The sequence below is a fragment of the Hemitrygon akajei genome, chromosome 9 (assembly GCF_048418815.1).
Source record: "Hemitrygon akajei chromosome 9, sHemAka1.3, whole genome shotgun sequence".
Taxonomy (NCBI): Eukaryota; Metazoa; Chordata; class Chondrichthyes; order Myliobatiformes; family Dasyatidae; genus Hemitrygon; species Hemitrygon akajei.
Window position 1 is genome coordinate 71031782 of NC_133132.1, and position 16736 is coordinate 71048517.

The 16736-nt window shown below is 54.9% G+C and overlaps 1 protein-coding gene across 7 annotated transcripts in view; it reads right to left on the minus strand.

The window, feature by feature from the left end:
* Positions 1 to 16736, minus strand: part of LOC140733231 (tau-tubulin kinase 1-like) — a 67178-nt gene that overhangs the window by 15448 nt on the left and 34994 nt on the right. For all 7 annotated transcript variants that reach the window (XM_073056283.1, XM_073056280.1, XM_073056281.1 and 4 more), the window contains 7 exons: positions 12152 to 12217; positions 11791 to 11883; positions 10845 to 10970; positions 10179 to 10333; positions 9627 to 9843; positions 9296 to 9462; positions 6522 to 7011 (listed from right to left, as the gene is read on the minus strand). In XM_073056283.1, the coding sequence (XP_072912384.1) occupies positions 6522 to 7011; positions 9296 to 9462; positions 9627 to 9843; positions 10179 to 10333; positions 10845 to 10970; positions 11791 to 11883; positions 12152 to 12217 (1314 nt within the window). The remainder of the gene's footprint in view (positions 1 to 6521; positions 7012 to 9295; positions 9463 to 9626; positions 9844 to 10178; positions 10334 to 10844; positions 10971 to 11790; positions 11884 to 12151; positions 12218 to 16736) is intronic.

Here is a 16736-nt window from a genome sequence, read left to right on the forward strand (position 1 = left end):
GGTAGGGAGGATGCAGGGTGAGGGGATGAGGCAAACCAGGGCGATCGGGTGAAGCTGTGAGGAGGGTGATCGGGTGAGGCAGAGAGCAAAGTGGTGGAAGAGAGTCTCCTGTACTTAGGTCCACGTGGGTTACAACACAGTGCACTGGAAGCTCAACACCCAATGCGATACAGGCATCACTACCCAACACAGAAAGTCGTCCAACCAGACCAAGGCAACAGTCAGCTAACATTTGCACTAGTCCCCAGCAACTACCTCTGATCAGTCCGACCATCTACCCCTGATATTCAGTACCAATCCCTTCACCAAGTCTCTCACCATCAATGTCCTGGGGGGATCACCGTTCATTTAACACAACTGGACCACCTACTCAGAGACTGTGACCACAGCAGCTGAACAGAGGCTGGGGTTCCTGTGGTGACTGACACCCCAAGGCGTTTCCCCATCGACAAGGCACAAGTCAGGACAAAGTAGCTGTACCCTATCCACACTCCCTCCCCACACCACTGGTACACAGTGACTGCAGTGCTCACCATCTAACCCTCAGCCCCTCTCACTGGGTCTAACCCCTGGAACAGCCTCACCACCAGCACTGAGAGAGCACCTTCACCAGACGCCATGTAGTGGCTCACTCCCACTCTCTCCAGGGTAGGGTGGGAGGAGGACAGCAGTCAGTACTGGCCTTGTGTACACCGATTCTACCACTGTTGACTGAACCAACGTGTGATAGAATCAATAGAAAGCTAGCAGTATTGGCCGCAGCTGTTGTGCCCAGTTTTCTCTGTCATGATCAAAGCAGAGCGCTCCCTACCTGTTACGGCCTCCACCTAACCCATCTCCCAGAAAAGGGTGGGTATCCTCAGCTATACACCTAGGACTGTCTGAAAGTGGTGTCGGTCTCTGCTCCTCCCATCCTGTCAGGTAGAGCTCCAGACCTCACCTATCTCTGGGGCAAGAACAAGCCCTTCATGTCCACTCTAATCTCTGCTCCATTGCCTGCCCTCAGTCCCTCCGTGCTGAGGGACTTCACTCCTCAGGCCTGCCTGTGGTGTCCCTGGTATATCATACAGACCCACGCCACCTCCGGCCTTTTGTGTTCTGACTCTCTCTTCTCTCCCTGACCAGCAGGGAGCTGTGCTCCTTCACCCCACCCTCCCTCCCTGGGGAGTTTGCACGTGCTCCTGATGACTGTGTGGGTTCCCCCCAAGTGCTATGGTTGACCCCCACATCACAATGACACATGGGCCGCTGTGAGCTGTCCCGAGTGAGAAGGAGAATGTGGTGGGAGATGGGGGGGAAGTAGGAGAATAAAAAATAGTCTGAGTGTAGCATTAGTGTCAGCACAGACATTGAGGTCTGAAGCAACCGCTTTCTGTGACTAGAATACACCAGCCCCCACCCTTTCTCTAGACTGAATCTAGTCCCACCTTTCACCCCCAATCTGGCCCCTTGGCTGGAACTCCACCCTGCCCATCCCCCACACTTACAACATTGGTAACTCCCATTTGAACCCAGATGTTTTGTGTGTAGCCAAGAGGGCAGAGGATGGCGTTGAGCTCTTACAAGTGCTGTACCACCACCTCCCTCTGTCCTAGGACCCTCGCTGACCACCCCCGTCCCAGGACTCTCACTGGCCACCCCCCCATTACCAGGCCCCTCCCTGATCACCCCCCCATCCCAGGCTCCTCACTGACTACCCCCCCATTACAAGGCCCCTCACTGACCCCCCCCCATTACCAGGCTCCTCACTGACCCCCCCCATTACCAGGCCCCTCACTGACCCCCCCCCATTACCAGGCCCCTCACTGACCCCTCCCTCGTTACCGGACCTCTCGCTGATACCTACACCAGCATCCTAATTCTGTCATCAAAATTAGCCAGTGGACAAACTTCGAGCTTCCAGAATAAGCAGTCTGACCTTCCCTGAATAACCCTCGCCTCTCCGAGCACTGACTAATGCCAACCCTCAGATGTTTTCAACAACGTGCCCATCTCAGACATCAGGCAGACCAACTCCACGCATGGGGTCACAAGTGACAGCAAAGAACACTGGTGATATAAGAACACCAGAAAGTGACTTTCTGCAACAACAGTCTCAGTGGCAAGCCCATTGCTGAGTCTCCCAGGGTCAACACACTGGGGGGGGAATCACTGTTTACCACAAACACCGGACCCACCATGCAGGCTGGGGAGCCTGTGGGAAGTGACTCACCTTCCTGCTCCCCAAGGCCTTTCCTCTTTCGACAAAGCACAAGTCAGGAGAATGATGGACTGACTCCCCATGGCTCCAACAACTCTGGAACTCACTTCATCCAGGACAAAGTAGCTGAGCTGCTTGATCGACTTCCCAAACACTACCACCACCTGACAAAGCTCATCCATTCCCTCTCTCCACCATTAGTGTACCTCAACTAGACACATCTCACCGTCACTTTACTAGATCCTGGAACTCCTTCCCCACCAGCATCGTAGCAGCACCTTCACCAGAAGGGTTACAGAGGTTCAAGGAGGTAGCTCACCCCCACCCTCTCCTGGGCAGTGAGGGAGGGACAGTGACGACTTCCTGGGAGTGAGGTATGCAATGGTTTGAGATGGAGGAAAACAGGATGAGAGCAGCACACTCAGCCAGAAGTTCCTGGAGAACAGGGGCTCCGTCTGCTCCCAGCCATGGGACAGGATACACCAAAAACCCAAAATCCTGCAACAGCCCAGAAGGGCAGGGTGATATAGAAGGAATTGGTTCACCCAGGAGGGGCCATGGGCGGACATAGTGGGTGGGGGCAAGGGAAGTGCAGAGGAGAGATGGTCATGGGATGGGGCCACACAATTATAAGGGTGGGAACGTGGATGTTCAAAGCAAAGGTGGGAGGAGAAGTTAAGCTGAGCTGGAGGGGGGGGGGGAAACATATACAGCTTGGCAGGTGTGAGGGGTCACAGAGGTTACTATGCTGGGTAAGTTGTAGGGACTGCGAGGGATGGGGGCTGTAGGAAAGAGCATGAGGAGTGCAAGGAAGGGGAATGAGGAAGGGGTGGGAGAGGGAGGCATGAGGGGCACAAGGCGTACATGGATTTAGGGGGTGTGGGCGGGGGCACAAGCAGTTGAGGAGTGGTGAGGGGTGGGTGTGGGCGGGGCAAAGTATGAGAAGCAGGGGCAGGGGATGTGGATCGAGGGGTGCCACTCCACCTACACTACGTATACAGTGACCGGTGTGTTCCCCAGACAGTCGACAGGTGCTGCCTGGATATACATGCAGAAACTGAGGGCCAGCCTGGGGGCAATTTACCCACCCGCCTGCCCCACCACTACCAGCCCACACCAGGTCCCTGCCCCAGCCTGGGGCATGGTTACCCACCCACCTGCCCCACCACTACCAGTCCACTCCAGCTCCCTGCCCCTGCCTGGGGGCGAGATGGGGGCTCAAGTCTTGGACAGGAAGCGGGCCCAGACCTGCTGCAGTTGGCTACGGGAGATGCGGAGCACTGAGGGCATGAGGCGGTGGTTGCCGGAGATGAGGGGCAGGTGTCTCCGCGAAGCCGGCTGGCGGGCAGGGCTGCTCTCCGCCGAGCGGCTCCGCTGCAGGAAGGTTGTGCTGGCATGAGGGTAGTGCTCCGTCTCCAGGGAGGAGGAGGAGAAGACGGAAGAGGCCAGTCTGCGCAGTGGGCTGTACCGCGGCACCGTCTGTGGGGTGGAAGATTCCTGGTCAAACTGAAACACAAACAGGGTCGAGGCTAGAGTCAGATGCACAGCCACAGGGGCAGGGAGAGGGCACACAATCAAAAGCAAAATGTATTTCACAGCTTGTGACTGACAGCTCAGACACAGGAAGGGGCTGACATGGTGGAAGGGAGAGCAGGACTCTCATCTCAACGATCCACGTACAGGACCTTTAGGGGTGACAGATGTGGCAGCGCGTGGACAATCCGTCACTGCAGGATGGGGCAAGTCATCCCCCAAGTCTCTGCAAGTGAGGTTACAGGAGTTCGGAAAGAAAACACAGGCCAGTCACGGCACTGGCGGTGCACTTCAGATCCTCCCAGTCAGTAGGAGATAGAGGTGGATGAGAATGTACAATGCATGCTCAGTTAGTCTGCAAATAACATTAAAACAGATGGTATCACAGTGAAGATAGTTATTGAAATTGCAGGGAGATCTTGATCAGCTGGGTAAGTGGGCTGAGAAATGACAAAATGTGTTCCATTCAAACTAGTGCGAGATGTTGCCTTTTGGGAAGTCAGATCAGGGTCGGACTTCACAGTGAACGGTAGGGCCCTGGGAGCTGTTGTATAATGAAAGACCTTGGAGTCCAAGTACACAATTCCCTAAAACTGAACTCTCCGGTAGACTGGGTGCTGATGTTAGCCTTCATCACTCAGGCCATTGAGCATAGGACCTGTGACGCTATGTTGTAGTTGTACAAGATATTAGTGAGGCTGTACTTGGAATATTGTGTTTGGTTTTGGTCACTTGGTTATAAAAAAAAATCATTTGGCTGGAAAGAGCTGAAAGAATATTTACATGAATGTTGCCAAGACTCAAGGGGTTGATTTACAGGGAGGGGTTGGGCAGACTAAGACTTTATTCCTTGGAGCATAGGAGACTAACGGGTGACTTTAAACAAGTATGTTAAATCACGAGGGGAATACGTTTAGGGTGAATGTGTGCAGCTTTCTTCCCAGAGAAAGAGAACTAAAGAAGGGTTAAGGTGAGGGGGAAAGATTTAAAAGGGCCCTGATGGACAACTTCATCATGCAAAGGATAGTAAGTAGATGGAATGAGCTGCCAGAGGAAGTGATAGCAGTGAGTACAACATATAAAAAGAAATATGAATGTCTGTGGATAGGAAGGGTTTAAAGGGATACAGGCCAAACACATACAAATGGGACTAGCTTGGGTAGCCTGGTCAGTATGGACAAGTTGGGTTGAAGAGCCTGTTTCTATGCTGTATTACTCTGTGCCTAGGTTTCAACTTCCCCAACATTAGCTGGGGTCACCTCAGTGGAAAGGAATCACTGAGGTGATATTTTGAAAGTGCAAACTGGAGAACACACTGTGGCAGTACATTAATAGTCCTGTCATCCTAGAAGCTGTGGCCAGGCAAGTGGATAAAGTATCAGTAGGCAAGCTGTTTGGGGATAGTGACCGTAACTACACAAGGTTCAAGGTAATTAGAGACAGTGGGTTCAGAAATTAAGGGCCTGAACTGGGGGAAGGCAGATTTCAACCTCTTAAGACCTGGCAGGGCTTGACTTAGTATGAAACAGAAGCATATGCCAGGTAACCAGTGAATGACTGGGGCTCAATAAACTAAAGTGGCTATCTGTGTGTGGAGCCCCAGGAAGTGGGCACGGTCTTAAATGAGCACTTCCATGTTCACTACAGAAAAGGACATTGCAGCTGCAGATTTTTAGAGTTTCGACATCTCTCTCCCCAAAATCTCCAGCTGCAATGCCTTTCCCCATAGTGAACACAGAAGAGCACAGTATCATTTAAATGAAGGTTTTAGACACAGGGTGCTTAAATCCATGGGCCTATGGTATATGATTGAAAGTCCTGGACCACAGGGACAAGCGGGACCTTTACAATTTGTTATATACATTAATCATTTGGATGTGCGAAGTATGATTCATAGTTTCAGATGGTTGAAAATTGGTGCCGTTGCTGACAGTGGGGAAGATGGTTGTAAACTGCAGAATGCAATGAAATCCTGGTCAGTGTGAGGTGATGTACTTTGGAGGGACTAAAGGTAGGGCATGGACAACAGTGTAAAGGTAACATACAGTCTACAGAGCACAGAAAGCAGTGGTACAGGTAGATAAGGTGCTGGAGAGGAGGGGTAGATAGGTCAGAGGAAGGGAGGGGTGGGTCAGAGGGAAGGAGGGAGAGAGGGGTGGGTCAGAGAAAGAGAGAGCATGAGATCAGGACAGAACCCAGGTCTCTGGATCTCTATACACCATGTGTGTATGTACAGCATGCGTGTCTCTCACACGCACACACAGATGGAGAGCAAGGCATGGTGGCCCAGCAGATACAGCTGCTGTCCCACAGTTCCAGAGATCCAGAGCCCTGGGTTCCATCCTGATCCTTAGTGCTGTGTGTGCGGAGTTTGCTCGTTCACTCCGTGACTGTATGGGCTTCCTGAGGGCTCCCGTTTCTACCCACATCCCAAAGGAACATGAGGTTGGTGGGTTAATTGGGGGCTGTAAATTGCCCCTCATGTGGGCGATTTACACACTGAATACGGGAGAGAGTTGATGGGAATCAGGGTGCTGCCTGCCCTGCCTCTGGTGGTCTGTGGTGGGGTGTACCTACCTGTGGGTGGGAGGTTCCTGTCACGCTACGGCTGTGGGTGTGGGATCGGGTACCTACCTGGTACTTGGGGGTAGAGCTCAGACTCGTGGTGGGGTTATGCGTGGTGTTTGTGGATGTGGTTAGCTTCCTGGTACTGGGAGGTAGAGAGTTCTAACCCTCAGGGAGGTTTTGGGTGGGGGTTGTGGTTGTGGGTGTCGGTGCGAATACCTACCTGGTGTTCGGAGGTGGAGAGTTCTGACTCACGGCGTGCGGTGTGCGGACCCGGCTGTGAGTGGTGGAGTGGTGAGCGGCCGGGACTGCTGGCTCGTAGCTCCCTCCCACTCTCTGAGGTGGAGGGGCAGTGGGCTGTCCTCCTGCTGCCCTCCTCCTCCAGGACCCTGGGCCGGGCAGCCTCTGCCCCCTCCAAGGGCCGCAGTTCCTCCGGCTCCTCATCGGTAGTACCAGAAGAGCTGGCCTCCACGCCCGGCTGGAAGTCCTTCAGCTCGGTCTTATCGATGATCACCCACTCCTTGCTGTCGAAGTCTTCCTCCTCGGCCAGTGGCACTGACCGGAAGGCGGTACTCAGAGCCTCTTGCTCCGCTGAAGCAGAGACCTCCAGCCGTCCACTCACTGGCCTCTCGGCCCCTGCCTGCTCCTGGCCCGAGCTCAGCAGCACCACCTGGGCCTGGCGGGACGGGGAAGCCAGGAGCTCCACCCGGGACCTGGGGAACAATAACACTGGCTCAGCCTAGGTTAACACCTCCAGCCCCAGTCCCGAGTGATGGGACAATAACCCCCAGACCCGGACGTGGGACGTGGACCCCCAGTGGGACAGAGACCAGCTTTCCCCAGCAATGGGGCAGGGACCACCAGACCCACCCATGGTACGTGGACCACAGCGGGACAGGGACCAGCTTTCCCCAGCAATGGGGCAGGGACCACCAGACCCACCCATGGTACGTGGACCACAGCGGGACAGGGACCAGCTTTCCCCAGCAATGGGGCAGGGACCACCAGACCCACCCATGGTACGTGGACCACAGCGGGACAGGGACCAGCTTTCCCCAGCAATGGGGCAGGGACCACCAGACCCACCCATGGTACGTGGACCACAGCGGGACAGGGACCACCAGACCCACCCATGGTACGTGGACCACAGCGGGACAGGGACCAGCTTTCCCCAGCAATGGGGCAGGGACCACCAGACCCACCCATGGTACGTGGACCACAGCGGGACAGGGACCAGCTTTCCCCAGCAATGGGGCAGGGACCACCAGACCCACCCATGGTACGTGGACCACAGCGGGACAGGGACCAGCTTTCCCCAGCAATGGGGCAGGGACCACCAGACCCACCCATGGTACGTGGACCACAGCGGGACAGGGACCACCAGACCCACCCATGGTACGTGGACCACAGCGGGACAGGGACCACCAGACCCACCCATGGTACGTGGACCACAGCGGGACAGAGACCAGCTTTCCCCAGCAATGGGGCAGGGACCACCAGACCCACCCATGGTACGTGGACCACAGCGGGACAGGGACCACCAGACCCACCCATGGTACGTGGACCACAGCGGGACAGGGACCACCAGACCCACCCATGGTACGTGGACCACAGCGGGACAGGGACCAGATTTCCCCAGCAATGGGGCAGGGACCACCAGACCCACCCATGGTACGTGGACCACAGCGGGACAGGGACCACCAGACCCACCCATGGTACGTGGACCACAGCGGGACAGGGACCAGATTTCCCCAGCAATGGGGCAGGGACCACCAGACCCACCCATGGTACGTGGACCACAGCGGGACAGGGACCAGCTTTCCCCAGCAATGGGGCAGGGACCACCAGACCCACCCATGGTACGTGGACCACAGCGGGACAGGGACCACCAGACCCACCCATGGTACGTGGACCACAGCGGGACAGAGACCAGCTTTCCCCAGCAATGGGGCAGGGACCACCAGACCCACCCATGGTACGTGGACCACAGCGGGACAGGGACCAGCTTTCCCCAGCAATGGGGCAGGGACCACCAGACCCACCCATGGTACGTGGACCACAGCGGGACAGGGACCACCAGACCCACCCATGGTACGTGGACCACAGCGGGACAGAGACCAGCTTTCCCCAGCAATGGGGCAGGGACCACCAGACCCACCCATGGTACGTGGACCACAGCGGGACAGGGACCAGATTTCCCCAGCAACTCCACTTTGGGCTTGCAGGATGAGGAACAGGTCAGATGTGGGAAGGCATCTCTTGCCTTGGACCCCCAGACACACCTGCCAGTCCCGGAGCAGACAGCAGCTGTCAACGCTCTCTTTCAGGGCAACAACAGCAACATACTCCCAGAAGTCTGCCTCCCCATTCCCTCACCGCCCCTGCACTCAGCCCACATGGGGAGTCTGGAGTAAGTCACGGTTTGGTGAGGGCTGAACAGTCACATGCAGTGGGTGGTGGGAGAAATGCTGGGGTCCAAGGCAGGATGAAGAGGTCAATACTCCCCAATGCCATTAGGCTTTACAATTCTACCGCCAGGACTTAAGAACTTTTTAAAAAGCTATTATTACTGCTTTTTGAGATAGTGATTTAGATGCATATCATACTTTTTACTGAGTTAAGTATTGTATGTAATTAGTTTTGCTACAACAAGTGTATGGGACATTGGAAAAAAGTTGAATTTCCCCATGGGGATGAATAAAGTATCTATCTATCTATCTAAATGGTGGGTTGAGGTTTGGTGTTTCCCTGGGCCAGTTGGGGGTGGTGGTGGAGGAGGGAGATTTCAGTGGGAGGGAAGAAGTAGGCAGGGAGGAAGTCAAAAGGGAGGGTGGTGCCCAGTGAGGGTGGGTTGCAGTGTTCCCTGTCAGTGGGGAGTGGGGAGGGTGTGTTCTGGGGGGGGGGTTAGGTACGGATGGTGCAGAGGATTCTTGGCCCATTGTCCAGGGTAGATGACTCTTGGTCAGTGGGGTAGGGGGGAGCTGACCACAAACTCACCGTTTGTCCACAGCCTCGCCACGGGCATCAGTGGTGGAGAGCCGGTCAGATTCAGGACTGTTGACGCGGCGATATCGCAGGGCGGTCTGGCTGCTGTCAGCGGCCCCTCGGACTGGGGAGCTGGGGCATGGAATACGACTGGGCTCGTCCTCCAGCACACACTGCGTCTGTAGAGAAGAGAGAGATGAGTGGGGACAGGGAGAAGCGGGAGACGTGGGGGATGGGAGACAGACTCTATCCCCAATAATATTAATCCAATTCTCTTACACCATCCCTTGGTAACCCCTCTCCCCCATGTGGTGATGACTGACCAGTGGACCTGACTCCTGACCTTGCTCATGCTGATCCGCAGTTTGTTGCGATTGATGTCGGTCTCATCCCAAGCGTCCGTTTCCAGGGCCAGATTGGGAGGTGCCCCGGAGAGGTCCGTGGGCCTGCCGGGAATCATGGCTGGTGCATTCTCCTGGTCACTGAAGTGCTCGTCCTGCAGGACGTCGTCTGTGTTCTCCCGCTGTACGTCCCCAGGCACTGGAGTTACATTGATCACTCTGCAACACAGACACACAGCTGTTACCCCAACCCATGGACCACCCAGTCCCAGAGACCCACCCAACTCTCACTGTGACTCAGGGACCCCATCCCCACTCCAGTGGCCACACCTTCCACAACCCTTCGATCTTTAACAGGGACCCACCATGATCCAGTAGGCCTTGACCCACAGACCCTGCTCCTGTGCCATGGACGACCCTTACCCAGGGGCTCCTGTTCACCGAACCTCCCGCCATAACCTCCATGTCTTGATCTTCACAACCTCATACCCAATCTCCTATTTGAACCCTCCACCCGCTCCAACCCCGACAGCCTGATTAAATGAAGGACTGACCCGAACATAGCAGCGGTCTGTTTGGTGTGCAGCTGAGCTTGAGTGGGGGTGCTGGTGGACAGCAGAGCGTCGGTCCCTCCCTTCTCCCAGTCGAAGGCCTCGTTCTCCGTGATACAGCGCTCCTTGGTGCTGCTCTCCAGTACCGACATAATCAGCTGCCGGGGAAGGCAGGAGCGTCAGATCAGGAGCCAAAGACAGGTCCCATACCTCTGAGAGATCTCCCCGTACCCCTGAGGGATCGCCCCGCAGCTCCCGAGGGATCTGTAGGATAGGGAAGAGTAGGTGCAGGAAGGAAGTCCAAGCCCGGCTCACTGTCTGGGGGTATGGAGCAAGCCACATGTGACTGAGGCGGGGAGAAGTGACTGCACCCACAGAGTAGTGAAGGAAGCCTTTGAAGTCAAATCATGAAATGTATTCCAAGAGGAGTTGGGTACGGTTCTTAGGTGAGGGATATGGGGAGAGAGCCGGAACAATGGACTGAATGTGGGTGATGAGCACAGCTGATGTTGAATGGTGAAGCAGGCTCCAGGATGTGCCTTTCTCTACTCATCTCCCGGAGGGAGAGCTGGAGCTGTGGACATTCCACTGCAGCCAGCACCTACAGCATGCAGCTGTCAGGCAGCCACAGTGCGTGGCGGAGCCACCTTCAAGGGTTTGCCCAGGTACCTGATAATCTGGTTTGGTGAAGTAATCCAAAGTGGAGACGTGGTCGAGGAACAGGTGGAATTCTGAGGGCATGTGCTTCAACAGCATCCGATGGTCATACTTCTCCTTAATCAGCCCGACCTGTTCCTGTGGGCAGTCAGGGGGCAAGTCTCAGCACCTCCAGTAAAGAAACACACCCACTCTAGCCTGCACACGTATCTCCTAACCCCACCCTTGCACGTGCTCCCCCTGATCCCACCACCATAAGCACACATCTTGACACATGACCTCAACACCACACACTGACACATGCGCAGACTCACCTCTTTCTCCTATCTTCAAGGAGCAAGTGTGATGGACACTCCTCACTGGCCTGGGTGAGCGTGGCTCCAACAACTCCGGATTGCAACACGGTCCAGGACAAAACAACTGCTCAATCACTTCCCCAAACACTCCCCAAAACACCCCTTCCCTCTGCCTTCCCAAACAGCCCCTCTCCACACCACCAGTACACAATGACTGCAGTGTGCACCACCTCCAAAGTACACTGCACGTACTGACCTGGGCAACTCTTATAGAACCTCTCAAACCCAGACAAGGGAGAGGATACAGGGACACACCCTGACCTGTGTTCCCTTCCCAGTGCCACACCTTCTCACTGGCAAATATCTCACTGTCAATGGGTGATTCCCTCCCCACCAGCACCTTCTCTGGATGACCTGCAGCAGTTCAACCTTACCCTCATCCAGGCAGGGGAAGACCACCCTGGCCAGCAGCTCCGTCCTGAGGTCAGGGTGGGTCAGGACAGTCCCAGACATCACCACCTGGGTGACCATAAATGCCCATTGACTTGCCAAGATAAATGCCCGTTTCTTGGTGCCCTCTGTCAAGGGTAGGTTCCCCCATTACCCATTATTGGAGAGGTGCGGGAGAGAACACACCCACAGACAGGGATGGGTGAAGGTACCTTGTCCTTGATTTTTCTCCAGGGTAGCTGACCGACGGCAAACTCCACCAGCATGTAGAACAAGGACCATAGGTCATCGTGTCGGCCCATTTCCTGGTGAAAAAGGACAGAGGGAGGATTAGGGTCAAAGGGAGGAGAAACTGCCCCTTGCACTATCGACCCCACATACAGTAATCGTCACACTGGCACTGACGCAGGGACCTCACACCAGTGAGGCTTCAACCACTGATGCTCAGACTAGTGACCCAATGAACTCCACACCATCTCTGAACCTCGCATCATTGACCCCGCAATCCCAGAACATCGCCCCAGCGAACCCGGGTCCCCAGCTCTGGCGACCTACACCTCCTCCCTGCCGTACCCGGTTTTTGTGAGCGTTGACAGATGCGTAACGAACCGTCCCTCGGAATCCAGCCACGGCACGGGGCTGCAACAAAGAACAGAGAGATCAGTGTGCGAATGGTTGGTCCACCTTCACCATGGGGTCAAATAATCCCACCCCAGTCTGACCCCATCTTCATAATCAGTGTTCACCCATTGTCTGTCCATCCCCAGGGTCAGGTACCCCAAGATCAGTGTCAGTCTAGCCATCCCTGGTGTCAGTGTGCGTCCACCCATCCCCAAGGTCACTGTCAGTCCCTGGTGTCAGTGTCCGTCTGCCCGTCCCCGGGGTCACTGTCTGTCCCTGGTGTCAGTGTCCGTCTCCCCGTCCCCGGGGTCACTGTCAGTCCCTGGTGTCAGTGTCCGTCTCCCCGTCCCCGGGGTCACTGTCTGTCCCTGGTGTCAGTGTCCGTCTCCCCGTCCCCGGGGTCACTGTCTGTCCCTGGTGACAGTGTCCGTCTCCCCGTCCCCGGGGTCACTGTCTGTCCCTGGTGACAGTGTCCGTCTCCCCGTCCCCGGGGTCACTGTCTGTCCCTGGTGACAGTGTCCGTCTCCCCGTCCCCGGGGTCACTGTCCCTGGTGACAGTGTCCGTCTCCCCGTCCCCGGGGTCACTGTCAGTCCCTGGTGTCAGTGTCCGTCTGCCCGTCCCCGGGGTCACTGTCTGTCCCTGGTGTCAGTGTCCGTCTCCCCGTCCCCGGGGTCACTGTCTGTCCCTGGTGTCAGTGTCCGTCTGCCCGTCCCCGGGGTCACTGTCAGTCCCTGGTGTCAGTGTCCGTCTGCCCGTCCCCGGGGTCACTGTCTGTCCCTGGTGTCAGTGTCCGTCTCCCCGTCCCCGGGGTCACTGTCTGTCCCTGGTGTCAGTGTCCGTCTGCCCGTCCCCGGGGTCACTGTCAGTCCCTGGTGTCAGTGTCCGTCTGCCCGTCCCCGGGGTCACTGTCTGTCCCTGGTGTCAGTGTCCGTCTCCCCGTCCCCGGGGTCACTGTCTGTCCCTGGTGTCAGTGTCCGTCTGCCCGTCCCCGGGGTCACTGTCAGTCCCTGGTGTCAGTGTCCTTCTCCCCGTCCCCGGGGTCACTGTCTGTCCCTGGTGTCAGTGTCCGTCTGCCCGTCCCCGGGGTCACTGTCAGTCCCTGGTGTCAGTGTCCGTCTGCCCGTCCCCGGGGTCACTGTCAGTCCCTGGTGACAGTGTCCGTCTGCCCGTCCCCGGGGTCACTGTCAGTCCCTGGTGTCAGTGTCCGTCTGCCCGTCCCCGGGGTCACTGTCTGTCCCTGGTGTCAGTGTCCGTCTCCCCGTCCCCGGGGTCACTGTCTGTCCCTGGTGTCAGTGTCCGTCTGCCCGTCCCCGGGGTCACTGTCAGTCCCTGGTGTCAGTGTCCATCTCCCCGTCCCCAGGGTCACTGTTTGTCCCCAGGGTCTGTGTCTGCCCACATTCCCCTGCCTGGTGGAATCCCTCAGTACTATAAGGGCTGAGACAGTGACAAGCCATGTCCCCCTCCCCTCGATATGGTCATGCCCCCTGTGACACCTCGTCCTGCCCATTTCCCCAACCCCAAGTTCAGTCGTCAGCTGCTACATGTCAGGACACAGGGTGGGGAGGAGGGTCAAATTATAAATGAAACAAAGGGACAAGGACCTCCGTCTGCAGCCAACCAATATACACTGACCCTTGACAAATCCTGACACCTGACCCTACCCCAATATACACTGACCCCTGACAAATCCTGACCCCTGACCCTACCCCAATATACACTGACCCTTGACAAATCCTGACACCTGACCCTACCCCAATATACACTGACCCTTGACAAATCCTGACCCCCGACCCTACCCCAATATACACTGACCCTTGACAAATCCTGACACCCGACCCTACCCCAATATACACTGACCCTTGACAAATCCTGGCCCCTGACCCTACCTCAATATACACTGACCCTTGACAAATCCTGACCCCTGACCCTACCTCAATATACACTGACCCTTGACAAATCCTGACCCCTGACCCTACCTCAATATACACTGACCCTTGACAAATCCTGACCCCTGACCGTTCCCCAATATACACTGACCCTTGACAAATCCTGGCCCCTGACCCTACCTCAATATACACTGACCCTTGACAAATCCTGACTCCTGACCCTACCTCAATATACACTGACCCTTGACAAATCCTGGCCCCTGACCCTACCTCAATATACACTGACCCTTGACAAATCCTGACCCCTGACCGTTCCCCAATATACACTGACCCTTGACAAATCCTGACCCCTGACCGTTCCCCAATATACACTGACCCTTGACAAATCCTGACACCTGACCGTACCCCAATATACACTGACCCTTGACAAATCCTGACCCCTGACCCTACCCCAATATACACTGACCCTTGACAAATCCTGACCCCTGACCCTACCTCAATATACACTGACCCTTGACAAATCCTGACACCTGACCATACCCCAATATACACTGACCCTTGACAAATCCTGGCCCCTGACCCTACCTCAATATACACTGACCCTTGACAAATCCTGGCCTCTGACCCTACCTCAATATACACTGACCCTTGACAAATCCTGGCCCCTGACCCTACCTCAATATACACTGACCCTTGACAAATCCTGGCCCCTGACCCTACCTCAATATACACTGATCCTTGACAAATCCTGACCCCTGATCATTCCCCAATATACACTGACCCTTGACAAATCCTGGCCCCTGACCCTACCTCAATATACACTGACCCTTGACAAATCCTGGCCCCTGACCCTACCTCAATATACACTGACCCTTGACAAATCCTGACCCCTGACCGTTCCCCTATATACACTGACCCTTGACAAATCCTGGCCCCTGACCCTACCTCAATATACACTGACCCTTGACAAATTCTGGCCCCTGACCCTACCTCAATATACACTGACCCTTGACAAATTCTGGCCCCTGACCCTACCCCAAGCAAACCTTCACCGTAGGCCCAGACCCAACTCTCATCCTGACTCCTGATCTCTGCCCTGACTGACACCTTGACCTTGACCAAACCTGCATAACCTATCGTGACAAAAACCTCGACCCCAACTCCAGCCCCTAATCCCAATTCCCACCCAGAACCTGCCTGAACATCACTCCTGACCCTGCTCAGTGATGACAGGAGATCCCTAATGACCCACCCCCAACCACCAACTCCTGACCAAGCCCACCGACCTCCAGCCTGAGAACTGGTATCCCCCAACCACTGGCAACTGGCCTCACCCCGAGTCCTGGCAAACTGCACTTACTGTGAGAGGGGGAGAAGTCATGGTGAGGAGCCGAGTGTTAACTCACCATGAAGCCTAGCACTGAGTAAAAGAGAGTGAGTTTGAGTGTAGTGGCCAGTTTGAAAAGGGCAGTCTGGAGATTAAAGTGTGGGTTTTGGTGAACGGTGGGCGAGCATCGACAAGGAGAGATAAGGAAAGGATCCTTTCCCATTTCCTCATTTCACTGGTATATAAAAGGGACAGTCGTATGGACTGATTGCCCCTCCTGTGAGAAGTGTCTGCAGGCAAATAGTCCAGTTACAGCTTGCCTCAATCATCATGGACCAGTTGGACTGAAAACTTGTACCACCCTAACATGGCAACTGACCACACCCCAGGGCACAGAGTATTATAGCCTCTTTAGCTTTCCTGATTTCCTGTTTAAATTCTTTCCATTATATTTCTTAAAACCTGTTGAATAAATACTTTAAATATATATGTGCATGGGGTAACTTGGGAGAAGATAGGACCATTCAAGTGCAAGAGGGATTTGGGTGAGGTAGTAAATGGACACCTTGCAGAGAAGTACATGAAGGATAGTGAGATCAGACAGGGGTGTGCTTACACTCTCGAGCATAACAAGATGATGGTGTGAGAATCTTGAGGAGCATTAAGGAGAGGAGTCCCCTGGACCTGACAGGATCTCTCCCAGATTACCAGGAGAGACAAGAGAAGAGATTACTGGGACCTTAATAGAGATTTTTCTATCCCAGAGGTCTACAGTAGCCAATGTTTTTTTCCCTCTGTTTAAGGAGGACAGTAGAGATAAGCCAGGAAATTACAGGCTGTGAGCCTTACATCAGTGGTAGGGAAATTACTGGAGAGTATTCTTAAGGATATGATATACTCATCTTTGGGAAAGTATAAACTTATCAAGGATAGTCAGCATGACTTTGTCCAGGGCACGCCATGTCCTGCAAACGTGACTGAGTTTTTCTGAGGTAATGGAGATGATTGATGATGGTAGGGCAATGAATGAATGAATGGTAGTAATGGTATAGATTTCAGAAAGCCTTTCCTCATGGTAAGCAGATCCAGAAGACTAAGCCACATGGGATTCATGGAAACTTAGTAGACTGGGTTTAAAATTGGCTTAGTCATAGAAGCCAGATGGCAGTGGTGGAGGGGTGTTATTCTGACGGGAGATTTGTGACCAGTGGTATTCCCCAAGGATCAGTGCTGGGATATCTATTGTTTATTGTGTATGTATAAGATTTAGGTGAATATATAGATAAGTTAGAAAATGGCAGGAAAAATGGTGGCGTTGGGGAT